Source organism: Eutrema salsugineum, unplaced genomic scaffold, assembly GCF_000478725.1.
Source record: "Eutrema salsugineum unplaced genomic scaffold, Eutsalg1_0 scaffold_14, whole genome shotgun sequence".
Lineage (NCBI taxonomy): Eukaryota > Viridiplantae > Streptophyta > Magnoliopsida > Brassicales > Brassicaceae > Eutrema > Eutrema salsugineum.
In genome coordinates, this window is record NW_006256877.1 from 8,814,837 (window position 1) to 8,831,655 (window position 16,819).

Below are 16,819 nucleotides of genomic sequence, written 5' to 3' on the forward strand. Positions count from 1 at the left end.
CAGGTATTTGTACGAAGGTACTTTACCTTTCCAAAGTTTATAAGGAGTTTTTCCAGTGACTTTGTCTCCCACATGTTCTAGGCTAATCCAGATTCCTGCAACATTGCAGTCTTCATTTCCTTGAGAGTTCTATTTTTCCGTTCAGTAACTCCATTAGATTCCGGTGAATAGGGAGCTGTTGTTTGATGAATGATACCATGTTCTCTGCAGAATGAATCGAATGGTGCATTATATCCTCCTCCTCTATCACTTCTAACCATTTTGATAGTTTTATCAAGTTGGTTTTCGACTTCCAGCTTGTATTCTTTGAATTTCTCCAAGGCTTCATTCTTACTGCAAAGTAGGTATATATAACAGTATCTCGTGCAATCGTCTACGAAGGTCATGAAATATTCCTTCCACCTCTAGTTGGAATAAATTTTAAATCACATAAATCTGTTTGAATTAAACCTAGATGCTCGTTTGTTATTTCAACGCTTGGTGATGGCGTTTTAGTGAGTTTGGCTTGGATACAAACTTCACATTTGTCTTTGCTTATTTTGTATTTAGGAATCAGATTCATGTTCATCAATCTACTCATAGACTTGAAATTAACATGACCTAAACGTTCGTGCCAAATATTAAAAGACTCAAACAAATATGCAACTGATTTCTTACCATTCATCTTAATGTTCTTCGAAGTAGAAGCCTCAGTTACATTGGTTTTTCAAATTACTGCCTCAGTGGACATCTTAAATAACCCATCACAAATAAAACCCATTCCCGAAAACCTCCCATTCTTCGTTAGGATCAGCTTATCACCTTCCAGCTTGATGGTGAATCCATGCTTGCTTTGCCTTTGTCCAGACGTCCCTTGTTCTGCCACTTGCCTTGCTTTTTGTTTTGGTGTTCAACCATGTTGATCACATTGTGTACACCAACACCAATGTTCCCGATTTGTAGACTTTACACATAGTCTGACAATCAGGTCTTCAAGGCTCATCTTCTTTTTCTTTAGCCTGAGGTAATTTTTGAAGTCTGTCCATCCTGGTGGAAGCTTCTCAATGATGCAGCATCCCTGATAGGTCTCACACAGCCGCATTCCCTCATCAGCATGAATGTCGTGAAGGATTCTCTGCACCTCCTCTACCTGTTCCATCAACGGTCTCGAATCTACCATCTTGTATTGCTCAAATTTCACCACACTGAATTTCTGAGAGCCATAGTCCTTAATGTGATACTTCTTGTCTAGGGAATCCCACAGATCCTTAGAGCTTTCAGCATTCTCGTACACACCAAACAACAGATCAGAAAAGAAATTCTGGATGTAGCCTTTCCACAAGAAGTCAACGTGTTCCCAAGCTTGAACACTCGCAAGTGCCCACACATCAGTATTATCCTCTGGGAGGACAGGTTTCACTTCGCTGGTGTGCTTCTGCAAGTTCAGTGTTGTCAGATAGAAGAACATCTTCTTCTACCATATCTTAAAAGCTGTCCCATCTAACTTGGCAGGAGGAGGGACATTGTTCGCAGCTGAAGTTTTGATCATCTCATTGGTGTTTCCAACCTCCTTGGAGTTGTTGTCGCTTTGAGTTTCCATTGTTTTTTCTGCAAAACAAAGACAACCTCCACTAAGTACTGATTTAGTTTTAAGATAATTAAATCACAAGAGTTTTTGATCTATATTACAAATCTAAAATAAACTATTAATTACAATACAGAATTAAATCGCAATTTAAAACCACTATCAAAAAATTAGAACCGCTTTAAAGCGCATTCTGAATCGAACCTCCGCAGAGCATTTGTCAAAGCGTTAAAGAAACGTATTTTATAGCTGTATTAGAGAACCTCCACAGAGTGTTCGCAAACCCTAAAAAGTTTTTTCAAAAAGAAAAACGTTTGAAAATTAGGGTTTATAAATCTGCTTGTACATAACGTTTTATTGTCGATATATTAGTGTTAGATAACGTTTTGTGTATCATAAGCAGTAAGAAACCGATTTTGAAATCGTTTGAGAACGTTTATTTACTCGCGATTAAAATCCGTTAGAAGTTTATAAAAACAAAAACGGATTTTCTTTGAGTTATGATTGTAGGACTGAAAATTCGCACAAATGTACAAGAATATTGGAATAAAGGTTACGAGAAAGAGGAATTTAAAAACCGATATGGAAAAACGATTACATAAACGAAACAATAGAGGCGAGATAACTCTCTTTCTGTAGTGCAACGGGAAAGATCGATTTTAGAGCCGCAGGATAGAACCATTGAATCTGTTATCGCGACACTCGATAACAGATCTAACGAACAAAAAAAACTACGATACTCTCGAAGACTTATTCTTAGCGATAGGGAATTGAAGGAACTTTGCTTTAAGATTTTCAGGTGTGTTTTTGTGTGTAAGCGGATGCATTTGTCTCAAGAGAGGCGAGTCTGCATATAGTTTGGCCTTATTAATCAAATTTTGCCGACTTGAATAACATGCACAAGAATATTTTCGGAATATACGCAGAATATTCTAGAAGGGCGGCGATCTAAAATCGGCCCAAAAAAGAATTGCTCGACGGTCCAGCGACCAACTATCTGTAGGAACCCAAGAGCCATTAGAAAAGCCAAAAGCCACGAGCCACGGCCAGGCGGCGACGCGTGTGTGTTCTTTTCTCTTTTCTATCACACTTTGACCAATGATATCATTTAGAGCATCTCCAATGGTTTCCCTCATTTTTTCCCTCAAAATGAGGGGAACTCAAAATGAGGTAGAATTTTACTCCAATAGTTTCCCTCATTTTTTCCCTCAAAAAGGAATATTCTCAGTATATTCTTTTTTTATTTTATTATTAATTACAAACAACACCCACTGTTTCTAAATTTACAAATTATACCCAATTATTTTAAGAAATTATAAAATTTAAGCAAAGAAAATTCTTAATTTATATTTAAACATTTATTACATAAAGAAATTACATAAATTGACAAAGAAAAAATAGTATATTTTTTTAAACATCATTATTACTATATTTCTCCCACAAATGATCAATTAAGGCATTTCGAAGTGAGAAATGAGCTTCTTTATCTTTGATTCGTCTATATCGAGCCAAAAACTCTTGGAATCGCGTACTTTCATCATCAGCTGTTTCAACTTCTGGAGGTGGAGTTTCTCTTCCAACTTCAATTGGAGCATCAAGATCACGTTCATCTTCAATTATCATGTTATGTAAAATTATACATGTAGTCATTATGTCATGAAGCAAATCTTTTCTCCAAAACCGAGCAGGCCTTTTCACAATTGCAAAACGCGATTGAAGAACTCCAAATGCACGTTCTACATCTTTTCTACATGCTTCTTGTTGCGTAGCAAAATATGTTTTTTTGGGACCTATTGGCTCTTGAATAGTTTGCACAATTGTGGACCATTTCGGATATATACCATCAGCCAAATAATAACCCATACTATATTCTTTTCCTTGAATGACATAATGAGCAGTAAGAGCGATACCTTGAGCAAGATTAGAGAAGAGATGGGAAGATTCCAAAACATTGATATCATTATTGGTACCTGGCATACCAAAATATGCATGTCATATCCAAAGATCATAATCCGCCACAGCTTCAAGAATAATAGTTGGTGATCCACTACGACCAGAGTATTGTCCAGCCCAAGCTGTAGGACAATTTTTCCACTTCCAGTGCATGCAATCTAAGCTACCAAGCATTCCTGGAAAAGCTCGCTTCTAACCAATGTAAAGAAGTCTGGAAACGTCATTTGCAGTGGGTGATCGTAAATATTGCTCTGAAAATATTTCCACCATGGCTCGACAAAATCTTTTCAGGCTTTCGATTGCTGTGGATTCGCCTATTTTCACGTACTCGTCTGTGGCATCTGCTGGTAGACCATACACTAGCATCCTAAACACGGCTGTTACTTTCTGAAGGGATGATAATCCAAGTCTACCAGTTGTATCCCTTCGTTGTTGGAAATAGTTATCATGACTTTCAATTGCACCAATAATACGAAGGAATAGAGAACGAGACATACGATACCTCCTACGAAACATGACATCATTATAAGCTCGGGTCTCTGAAAAATAATCATTGCACAATCTCCAATGTGCATTCTCTCGATCACGATAGATGAAAGAACGCCCGGGAACTGAACCACCATGGATCACTTGGTTGTTTTGTTGATTGAGAAGATGTTGAATGATCACGTTGTTATTAGCGATAGCAAGACGAATCACTTGTTCTTCTTGGTCGAGATCATTGATAAATGCTATATTTTCATCATCAGATGATGATGATGATGAATCACCGAAATTGAAATTCATTTTGAGAGAGAAGTGTAGTAATTTTTGTTTATTAGATTTTTTATGACTATACAACATGAAAGTTCTAGGGAATTTATAGAAATGAAGAGAGTAGTGTGATAATCTTTAAATTATTTTATCATTGTATTGTCAAGTCCGGTGGAAGTTAGTTAAGAAGTGTGGGAATCTTGAAATCACTTTTTCATTGCCTAGTCACAATGAAGGGAGTAGTGTGATAATGTTTAATTTATTTTATCACTGTATTGTCAAGTCCGGTGGAAGTTAGTTAAGAAGTGTGGGAATCTTGAAATCACTTTGTCATTGCCTTGTCACTTTGTCATTGCCTTGTCACTTTGTCATTGCCTTGTAACTTTGTCATTGCCTTGTCACTTTGTCATTGCCTTGTCGCTAAAATTGGTTAAGAAGTGTGAGAATCTTGAATTTTATATGTGATAAGCTTCAAGATAGATTACAGCCCAAGTTGTCTAACTATATTAGTTTAGGATAAGATAGGCATATTTCCAAAAGATTTTATAAAAATTAATCAACAAGAGATTTCTTATAAGAGTTTATAAGATTACTTATAAGGGTTTATAAGACTATTGAAATTTTTATAAGGATTTATAAACAAGAAATTTCTTATAAAGGCTTATAAGATTACTTATAAGGGGTTTGTGAAATTACTTATAAGAGTTTATAAGATTACTTATAAGAGTTTGTAATATTTCTTATAAAGGTTTACAAGACTATATATATTTTTTAAAAAATTATTTTATTACTGTATTATCAAATCCACTAAAAATTGTCGAGAAGTGTGGGAATTTTGACATTACTTTTTCAGTGCCTTCTCAAAATGTCTATTGGATTGATATGTCTAAGAATCTTTAAATTATTTTATTATTGTATTGTCAAATCCACTTAAAATTTTTTAAAAATGTGAGAATCTTTGAATTATTTTTTATTGTGTATTGTCAAATCTTGTAACAAAGTCGACAATAGATTGAGAAGTGAGAGAAATTTAAAAATTTGGAGTGGTATACATCTATAAATAATGCTATGCCCTTTTATTTTTATTCACAACCATTGAATTCCATTAAGCTTTATACTCATCTAGAAACAAAATGCCACTTCGTTCTTGTGGATATAATCCAGAAGAAGATAAGTTATTATGTCTAGTCTACATGGAAATTTCTCAAGATCCAATCAAAGGAATTTATCAGTCATCTGATCAATTTTGGTCTCGGGTGGTAGAAGGGTATGAGAATAGAAAAACTTCAACCTGGAGTGAGCGCTCAAAAAGATCTATCCAAGCTCGAATTCAAACAATTGAGAAAGCAACAAAGAAACTACATGCATGCATCAAACAATGTGAAAACAGACGTCCAAGTGGTGCTTCAAATGATGATATTGTAAGTATTAATATATGGTTTATCAATATATATATATATATTTTAAAATGTATGAAAAACTGATTATTTTTTGTTTAAATTGTTATGTAGTTCAACCAAGCCAAAATGATGTTATCTGAAGATCCAAAATATAAATCTTGGAAATTCGATCATGTGTGGAACATTGTTAAGAATTTTGAGAAGTTTAAAGATGGTGAAACCTCTGCAAGAAATGTGAGAAACCCATGTGGTTTCGGTTATACATCTTCAGAATCGGAAAATCCCACTCCTGATTCAACTACACAAGCATCTCCAGGTTTGTCCTCATTTTCTTTAAATTTAGATGATGATGAAGATATTTTTGGCGGATCTTCATCTCAGCGGCCGATTGGGGTGAAAAAAGCCAAACTGAAAAGAAAATGTGATGATCAAACATCAATGGCATTGAGCAACTTAGAAGAAGGAAATAGACAACTTGTGGAGCAACTAAAGAAGACAAATGCACAAAGACAACAACATTTGGATATTCAAAGTATGAATTATGCCTTGAAAAAAGAAAACGAAGAAAACAAAATTTTGTTTCAAGACTTGGATTCAAGATGCGAATATCCGTGCATATGTTCAAGCTCAACAAACACAAATTCTACAGAAAAGGGCTGCACAAGAACAAGATCAAGAAACTCATTCTCCATCTACTTCATTTGGACAATATTTTAATAATCTTGGTGGATCCCAAGATAATATACCAGATTATTAAACCAATAGTTTATGTAATGGTTAAGTTTTTCTTAAGAAAAAAATTAAGTTTATGTTAATTTTATTTGTTGTCTTTTATTTTTATTTATGATATTAATTATGTATTTTAATTTTTATTATTTGTTAAGTATTTTATGTTTGTTTTATATATTAAAATTATATTTTCACGTTTTTATTTATAAAATTAATTAATATTTATTATTGTTATATTTTAAAAACAATAATATTTTATTTATATAGTAAACAAAAGTTTAAAACTTTGTTTAGATATAGATGAGATATATGTAAAACTATAAGGATCATTTTGCAAATAAACAAAGTTAAAAAGTGAAATGAGGGGATGAATAGTGTTCCCTCAAATTTGATGTACTACTGTTCACAAACTCATTTTTTCCCTCAAAATGATGTACCATTGGAGAAGAGTTTCCCTCATTTTTTGATGTTTTCCCTCAAAATGAGGGACAATGGTCTTAATCCTTATATATATTACACCAAAAAATTTTAAACCACCAATGTGGGACAAATAACATATCTTCTCATTTAAAATAGCCATTTTATAGGTTTTTCCATTTAGTGCAAAGGTTTCATTTTTATTCACACATACACATTTGTATAAAGTTTAGAAGCTTTATAAAAAATTGTTCTAACAGAACTAACTACATTGAAGTGGTTAAATAATTCTGAGAATCGATTATTATTAGCGGCCTAGACCAAATGGACAACTCCTAAGAAAATGAGAACCACTAACTCACTACCACTTGATTTGATGATTTTATTGCTTCGAAAAGTTTGATGATTGAAACCAATTCCCTTTTTTTCTTTTTTTTTTTTGTTAATAACTCAAATCACATAAAAAACAGTACTGGATAAAACTCAATAACTTGCTTCCAAGCGTAGGACAAATTCTCCTCTACTAAATTACAATAATTGATTATAGAAGAAAAGTAGTATTTTGGGCAATTTCTAGGTAATTTCGGTAAAGATAGGATTGGAGTCACTCCATGTATCACTTCAACAGTTCATAATCAACATTACATAAAGTAGATCAAGTATTGGTTCTCTACTTCGAGGGACTGTAGTGTGGCTAATGTCTTTTGGGTTTTGGAGTCGAGGGCGTCTACATGGGGGTGACCTCCTGGCTAGTAGTTGAGATGGACCGTGTTTGGCACTACCACCTCTGCATGATTTTGATGGTGGTGTGTCTATGTACGGACCTGTGTCATAATCCAAGATATTAAGAGATGTAGTCGATCAAGTATTTTAAATCATCTATTATATTAAAATAGAAGCACTTTTAGTATTTGCTTCCAAACACTCCTAAAGTTTTTTAATTTTTTTTTAAAAACAGTTTTAAAATTATCCTAATTTATTGCAATATTATTTTAAAAAACACATTTTCTTTTATATAAAAATTTAATTCCGAAAATTAGATAATAATTTAGATAACTAAAGATTTCTTTAAATATAAGTTATATTTAATTTAAAATTCAAACTATTTTTTGTAATAACATTAATTTTAAAAATAAATATTAATTTAAATTACTTTAGATTTCTAGAAATATAGGTCAGATTTAATTTAACATTTAAATCCAAATAATATTTTCAGGATAACAAATATTAATCAATACCTTATTTTTTTAAATCATATTCAATCAGACTAAAATTTTACATATTGAAAACAGATAAATATTAATATTATATGATAATTTTATGGAGTAGGTTATGTTATTTTTATAATTGTGGTCTTGTGCGGGTTAATTTATCAAAACATATAAGATATTAAGATAAATATTATTTCAAAATTAATAAATATTTATATTATATAGTAATATGAACAGACGGATTAGAATTATGGTTTTATAACCACGGTTTTTTGGGATTAATAGAATGAGTGAATTATAAATATGTTTTTATAATAATGTTCATATTTTGATTAATAGAATGATCGGGTTAGAATTATGTTTTTATAATTGTGGTCATAATAATACTTAAAAAAAACAAATTATATCTAAACATAAAAATAAATCTTTGACATTTATTAAAATATTATATCTATAAAAAAAAAATACATTACAAATTTTGATTAAAAAAAATTCTCGTGCGGATGCACGGGGTAAAATCTAGTTTGTATTTAAATGACATATCTCATGTTATTCAATCATATACGATCAAAAAAAATTTTAAAATATTATGTTGTTAGTTATAGTAATTGTAAATGTCTCTTAAAATTCAAAATTATTGAATTGTTTATTTGAAAGAAAGATATAAAGAAAAACACATTCAAAATATTGTTATTGAGAATATGTTATGTATTGTTTTCTTTATGATTTCATGGTGCTTTAGAAGGGTTTTTTAATATAAAAATACGGCTTTAGAAGTGGTATTTAATTACAAAATAGTAATTTCTGAATTTCAACAAAAATCATCAAAACCATTCAAAAGTTTAGGAAAATTCAAAATTTATTGCAAGTTTGAACTACAGAATACATCTCTTGCTAAATTTATCTAACTACAAGATAAATCTCTTTCTAAATTTATTTTACGGATATCATGAGTTTCAGGAGTTTCTTAGAAAATAATATATCCAGCTAATGTATTCTATTTGATTCAAACAAAAATTAAAAGAGTTGTGATCTAGTTGTTTTTTCTCCTATAATTTGGTAAAGTTTTTGTTTTTTAAAATCTCGCATTTGTAAGCTGTTAGCAATATCAATATCTCACAAAATCTGATTATCTATGATATATATATGAACTGACCTGGTAATTGAGCTCCTACGAGATCCATCACTAAGAATAGGCAAAGAAGAAGACGAAGCAAAGGAACGTGTGATGTCTTCATCGCCTTTACGTTCTTCTTCTCTCAAATAACTACTATAGAAGTATATAATATGAGAGATTAATAAGCTTTTATATTTCAATGCATAATAACTTAAAAGTTATGTAGCCTTAAAATTAAGGGAGAATTGCTTTTATAATGTCAATTGAATTAACATTTGTCCCCTTGATGTTTTTTATTTTTTTGTCACTTTTTGACATAGTTGCCCTTTTAAATCAGTTATGGCAGTTATAATTAAAAATAAATGCGAAACTATATTTTGAAAATTTCGAAAATACCTAAAAACGAATTTAAAATATTTTCGTATATCATTTATGGAAATAAAATATTTTTAAAATTCGTTCTACGCTTGGTAGAATGCATGTTCTATGTTCTATGTCCACGTAGAATCCTATTTCTATAGTTCTTCACATATTCTACCAGCCAATAGGTCTTTATATATTCTACCGATTGATAGATTATAACTTCTACTAGATAGACTATATTCTACAGGTTAGTAGAATATATCTTCTACCTGTTAGACCAGGTTCTACGTTATTGTAGAATGCATCTTCTACCTGTTAGACTTCATTCTACATTAACGTAGAATGCATCTTTTACCTGTTAGACTGCATTCTACATTAACGTAGAATACATCTTCTACCAAAATCTGAGAAAATCTAGGAAAGTTAGTTAACTTCCAGATCTTAAATATTTCAAAAATCTTTTTTTTTTTTAATTTTCAACGTTTTTTATTGGTTTTGACGTTTTTTTTTCCTTTTTTGGCTGTCATCGTTCTCTTCTTCTTCTTTCACATTGATCAAGCAGATTTTTCCTAAAATTACATATTTTCTGCTTCAAACATGCTACATATCTATGTCACTTGTGGTTCATGGAAATCAAGAACAGATAAGAAGTGGGTTTTTGTGGCTGATGCAGAAAAACGAGCTAGGTTAGTTGTTGTTGAATCAAATACGACTCTCGCAGAGTTAGAAACAATGGTTCTAGAAGACTATGGAGTAGTCGATCACAAAGCTGAGTTTAGTTATCTACCGAGTGATTTGGTTGATACTGTAGGCTCTCCACCAGTGAGTATCGCTAATGATCGTCAGCTCAAAAATTTTGTTGGGTACTCTAGGAAGAAAACCTCGGTAAATCTGTGTGTGACATTCACTGCGTACGCTGAACATCATGAGATTCCGATTAACATCGAATTGATGAAGAAAGCCTCTGATTCAAGCTGTATGAAAAACGATCAGGTTGTGAAGTCAGGCGATGATGATATTAGAGGCATTGGCCATAAAGTGGAGGAAGAGTTTGATGAACCCGTTATGGTTGACAAAATAGTTGACGGTGAGCAGAACGTCCGACTTAACTTGCTTAATGTCGTAAAGAATGATCAAATTTTTAGAAGCAAAACAGAGTTGAAGGCTTCTTTAGAAATTTCTGCGATGAAGTATAATTTTGACTACAACATACTGGAATCAACCAAACGTGTGTGGTGTATCCGCTGCAAAGAGAAGTCATGCAACTGGCGTATTTGTGCACAATGTCTTGAAGGGTCAGAGTATTTCAGAATCAATAAGTATGTCGCTCAACATACATGCATTCCTTCTAATAAAGACGTAGTCGGTAGGACAGCTTCAGCAAAAACTATTGGTAATCTGATTAAGAATAAGTTTGAGGGTGCTAATGCAGGGCCTAGCCCCAGAGAAATAATTCATTTTATTCGTACAGAGCATGGATGTGACACCTCTTACGACCATGCTTGGGAAGCACGTGAGTATGCGATTAGTATTGTTTGAGGCATTCCCGGGAAAAGCTATGCCAAAATTCCTAAATATTTGCACATGCTGAAAGAAGTGAACCCAGGGACCCATACGCAGTATGAAACTGACATTACTGGACGTTTCAAGTTTCTGTTTCTCTCTTTCGGTCAATCAGTACGAGGTTTTTACAAAGCTATTCGCAGGGTGATTGTTGTGGATGGGACATTTTTGAAAAACAAATATAAAGGAGTTTTGCTCGTTGCTACAGCATTAGATGGCAACTCGAACTTATATCCGATCGCATTTGGGGTTGTCGATTCAGAGAACGACTTGTCTTGGGAGTGGTTTATGAGGCAACTAAAAGTTGTCATTGCGGATGAGGTGCGTTTGGCTTTTGTGTCAGATAGAAATGTTTCTGTAATTAAAGCATTTGAGAAAGTGTACCCACAATCTAGTCATGGTATCTGTATCCACCACTTGCTGAATAATGTGATAACATTTTTCAAGACACAGGGTTTGACTGGTTTGATTGCGAAGGCTTCTAAAGAGTACAGAGTTTCTGCTTTTGATACCAAGTTTGCTGCCATTTGTTCTATTAGTCAAGCTGTTGGAAAGTATCTTCAGGACACTGGTGTTGAGAAATGGGCACGATGCAAATTCCCCGGAATTAGGTACGATGTTAGATCCACTAACCCAGCTGAGTCGATAAATAATAAATTGCTAACTCCTAAAGAGTACCCAGTTATTCCTCTACTCGACAGCATCAGAAAAATGTTAACCAATTGGTTTTATGAGCGTAAAAGACTTAGCTCAAAGCATCAGGCTCCTCTAACATTTGAGGTTGAGACGAAGATCGAGAGAAGGATTGATAAGGGTAAAACATTCATTGTTTACCCAGTTAGCCAGGATCGATTTTTGGTCAGAGGTGACAAATATGACTGTCTTGTTGATTTGGGCAGAAGAACTTGTTCATGTGGCAAGTACGACTTGCTTAAAATTCCGTGTCGGCATGCAATTAAAGCAGCGTTTTCTGTGAACCAGCAGATACACACTCTCACCGATCATTATTACACTACTGAAATTCTTGCAGAGAAAATCGAAGAAGTCTCCCCGCAAACACGAACCATAGCTCGTGTTTCTTGTCAGTGATGAGCTCCTTACACAGAAAGCTATGGATTAGTCGCCCTGAATATCCCATGTCGTTCTCGATAATCGACAAAACAGGTCCAAAGACAGGGTCTAGCAGAACTCTTTTGTATTCGTCTGAAAGTGCTTTCTTAACGGGGTCCATTGTCAATATCATTCACAAAACCAGGCTCGAAAAGCAGTTTCGGAAGTTCCTCGTCCATACCTACAAATATATGTGACAATAATCGTCATTAGAATCAATTGCTTGCTTTACATGGTGAAATCAATAAGCTATTGTGATCAAATGCTAAAAATAACGTACATCTCTTAAGAAAATTGAACCAGAACCAGTAAACGATTGAGACTTTCGAGATGAATTGGATGGGTCCAAGGAAACTAGCATGTAACTCTGTATGGAACAATCTTACTATATGTACGTTATTCTTAAGAAAATTGAACCAGAACCAGTAAACGATTGAGACTTTCGAGATGAATTGGATGGGTCCAAGGAAACTAGCATGTAACTCTGTATGGAACAATCTTACTATATGTCCTTAAGTAAGAATCTAGATCAAGCAATTATGTTAGAGGTCAGATAAGTTAGATGCGAACTGTTAGATCATAACAGATAATGCTTCTACAGAACAGTTGGGTTGTGGTTTTCTTTTGGGATTTATCCCATTTCTATGATAATTCGAAAGTTATGGAAGCGTGTGTTTTGGTTCAGTGATTCTTACCGCCCCTTCTCAGCCAACACTATCACATTTATGGTGAAAGCAATATTAATGCAAAAGCGACCTTATTTATGGTGACAACAACTTCTTGTTTTAGAACTGCAATAAGGTGGCAGCTTTGATGAAAATATAATGTAAAATACAAAACAGGTTTATAACTGTTTCAACTTTTTCCTACAGATAGGTAACTATCAATTTATGGTTTAAAATTTTAAGCAATGTTTTGTTACCAAGACATCTTGTGCCATATTTTCCAACAAGGAAAAGGAATCTACAAAACTCACCTAATGCAAAATCCACAGCGTTAGTTGCTACAGCAATAGCAGCTCCACTGCAAGCGCCACCAGGAATACGAGCAGGAGCTGCAGGATTTGTGGGTGAATCGTAATGGTTGTTTTCTCCACTGATACTGAAGTAAACAAAAACCACAAAACAAAGGAATCAAAATACTTGAAACCTGATGAAATATAAATTTCAACCCTGGAACTATAGGTGCTTATCTGAATCCCGACATAGGTAACAAATTTACATATGTAATCGAAACAGAGACAAACCTAAAGGCAAGTTCATCAACTAATTTTAAATAATAACGTACACTAATTTTAAATAATACATGAGTTGAAAGTAGACTAGTTAAGCAGTTGAAAACATCACACAACTTGTAAATCTTTGAATACAAACTCATTTAATCATGCCCAGAATCAAAATTAGCAAACCCAGAATCACGAAATTACTATAAACAATAGCCCAAAGCAATTAGGAAGGTGCAGAACTCAGAATCGAAATTAGCAAACCCAGAATCGAAATTAGCAAACCCAGAATCAAAATTATAAAACCCAGAATCAGTCATGTGGCTATGAGCGAAAACTCAAAAACAATTGAATGAGAATACATGTGGCTATGAGCGAATACTCAAAAACAATTGAATGAGAATACAATTGAATGAAAACTCAAACCCAGAAACAAAACTCCCAAATCAATTGAGAAATTGTAAACCCTAGAATCAAGGGTTTGAATGAGAATACTAAAAGAAAAAGTGAGGAATATGACCCAGACAGAGGAGGAAGAAGAAGAAATAAGTTTTACTTACAGTTTGCAGGTGACTTGGAGAAGATGGAGACACACGGTGAAGGTGAAGAAGATCGGGTTCTCCTTTTTTTTTACGCTTTGTAGAATTGGTTTTCTACTTGTTTTTTCTTTTTTCTTATTAATAAAACATTTTTAAAAATAAATTAATTTATTAATGCGTAATTAAAGGGTATAATTGGATTAAATTTAAATTAAACATTAAAGAGACAAATTTTATTTAGAAAACATTAAGGGGACAAATTGTAATTCAATTAGCATTATAAAACCAATTCTTCCTAAAAGGTAAAACGCGGTTGGTATGTCTGATACACTTCCCACGAAATTTTCACTTGTCCCTTTAGGACTCAAGACTTTTTTGCCTTAATTATTTTTCAAACTCCACTATACAGATGTTATATCAAGAATCTTGAAAATACTATCCATTTCAAAGAAAACAATTTCTTCTCTTAAATATAAATAATTTGGTCCAATCAAAGTTTGAATAAAAATGAATCCAAAAGTTTTTAACAAACAAATTGCATATGCTATTAAGTTTTGGCTTTTCTTAAATAGATGTGGTGGAAATAAATGTTTTTACTTACTTGTAAGCAATTGCAAAGTCTAGAAACAATTCCACCACATCTATTTAAGAAAAACCAAAAAAAATAATATATATATATATATATATATTGAATTTTAGCGATAAAGAAATTTTTATGTTTCATTTTTATTCAAGCCTAACTAGACTAATGTCATATTTATCTAGTTAACGGCTGATTAAATACTAATTAAAATGGAGGCAAATGTCTATGCTTCCTTTGCTTTGGGACAGGCGGCTTTGTGCACAAAGATATCATGTGACCACAATGTGGCCAAGGTGATCTCTGAGAGAAAAAATTGGAAGGGGAGTGTTATCGCATTGAACTAGAAATTGCAACATCGTGAAGCTCCAAGTCCCAGTCTCACTTTAGCCAATTTCCTTTCTAAATATTGGGAACTTACTTCATTGCTCCGGCAATCCAACCACCCCAAATTCTTTCTTATTACGTTTGCTTAAAAATCGGCAACCAGTTTTGTTTTAGCTCCCACTTCGTTCTACTTTATCTGTTTGATATATTTCGGAGTTGAAAGAAGTGAGAACTCAAAATCTGTTTTTGTAGGAATTTGAACACTTCTTAACCAATTTAAGAGTTGAAATCTTGTTTCCTTTTCTGGGGAAATGATATCCTAGCAATATATGATTGAGTGATTCCTCTCCAAGATGTCTTCTAACTGAGTCTTCTAAAAATCATGATCGCTTCAGTTTCCTCAATCCAAAACTAACAGTATGGTCTTTAGGTACCTACATATGTGGTTTACTAAACCACCTATAAAATGGTTCCTGGATTACGCAATTACCGAACATTTCTTAAACGGGTTCCCAATAATGTAATACGTTTTCTGTGTGTGAAAATGGTTAAGTTTAATTTATTATGAGTAATATGATAATATTAAGAGATTACAATAACAAAACGCTCAAATAATATAAAACATAATCATCAAACAGATCAACTGATTTTGTAGTTTTGCAAGATAAATTACCACAAATACAATTTTTATTGATATGGATTTTCTTTATGGCCCTTTTCCTCTGCGTGATTTTGAAGGAGGTACATAAAAACGAGGTGGAGGGGGAGGCATAGGGGGAGACGGCGACTTTTTGACTGCATAATATGTACAACTTTCATTAGTTTTTTCATTCAGTTGCAACAATTGAATAATATATATATATATATATATTATATATATATATATATTAATATATAAAGATGCGAAAGACCTTAAAATAGCACACAAATTATAAAGATCCATATATGATATATATATATATATATATGTATAGCAAAACAGAAGACAAATTTTATGTACCTTTTGGATCTACATAAAAAAAATAGATCCTTTTGAAAGTTTTGGGATGGGAAATTCCATAAAAAATAATAGAAATATACGTAAATATCAATTTGTAAGTTCTCACATTAGCATCTTTTTCTTTAAATCTCGATTAGTATATCTTTAAAATGGAATTTTAGATTAGTCAGCAAAATCATAAAATACCAGCAATATTGTTTTTTGTTTTTTTTCTTCTACATATGACTTCTCACATAACCAAGAGATGAAAACATGATTTGATAAGAATGTTATCCACAAAACACTCAAATGTAAAAGTAAAATAGCATATGTATATAACATCTATTACATATTCAAATCTACAGAAAATTGACAGGAATCTCTAAACGTACGTATGTATGCTTCTTCTTTAAATAGGAGATTTTTTTGGCTAAAAGTTTGTTTCTTAAACGAGAAAACAAGAATTGAAAAAAAAAAACATGAGAAATTAATGAGGATAAATTCGTATACTAACGTTGGGAGCGTCTGGCCTCTGTGAGTCCAACTTGAGAGGTGACACATAAAAGTAGAAGAATCAAAGACAGAAAAACAGAAACTAAATAAGGTGTCTTTGTAGCCATTATGGTGTACTTTATCACATTGTCATATAACATAAGACCGTCTCAATATATATAGTAAATGAAGCATCAATAAAATACAAACTCACCAACTACTTCTCCACTCAAACGCGTTCTTACTTTTTTGTCCGAAAAGAAGTTCTTTTTGTTAATTTTCCATACAAAGACTTTTCTTCGTTGATCTTTTCGATACGAAGACCCAATGACAGAGATATTTGGCGTTTTGTACGAAAAAAAAATCTGATCCTTTATTTTAGAGGAGAAGTAGCAAAAATATATATTCTGACCACAAATGTATGCCTGAACCTAAGAACACGGTTAAGTTGAAGTCTCTTCATGAGTCTCTCCATATTAAAATAATGAAAAATAGGAACA

The 16,819-nt window shown here is 32.8% G+C and overlaps 2 protein-coding genes and 2 pseudogenes across 2 annotated transcripts; 2 read left to right on the forward strand and 2 right to left on the reverse strand.

Annotated features, from left to right (window-relative positions):
* Positions 1 to 2,974: 2,974 nt before the first annotated feature.
* On the reverse strand, positions 2,975 to 4,396 carry LOC112088480 (annotated as a pseudogene).
* A 1,033-nt stretch (positions 4,397 to 5,429) lies between these two features.
* On the forward strand, positions 5,430 to 6,427 carry LOC112088481 (annotated as a pseudogene).
* A 4,664-nt stretch (positions 6,428 to 11,091) lies between these two features.
* Positions 11,092 to 12,159, forward strand: LOC112088482. Its single transcript, XM_024158764.1, has one exon. The coding sequence runs from the start codon at positions 11,092 to 11,094 to the stop codon at positions 12,157 to 12,159; it is 1,068 nt and encodes a 355-aa protein (XP_024014532.1).
* A 3,237-nt stretch (positions 12,160 to 15,396) lies between these two features.
* LOC18022891 lies at positions 15,397 to 16,484 on the reverse strand. The gene is made up of 2 exons (XM_006405906.2): positions 16,342 to 16,484; positions 15,397 to 15,643 (listed from the first exon to the last, which is right to left on the reverse strand). Exons 1-2 carry the CDS (start codon positions 16,478 to 16,480, stop codon positions 15,555 to 15,557), a joined length of 228 nt encoding a protein of 75 aa, XP_006405969.2. The 5' UTR covers positions 16,481 to 16,484; the 3' UTR covers positions 15,397 to 15,554.
* Between the last annotated feature and the right edge of the window lie 335 nt (positions 16,485 to 16,819).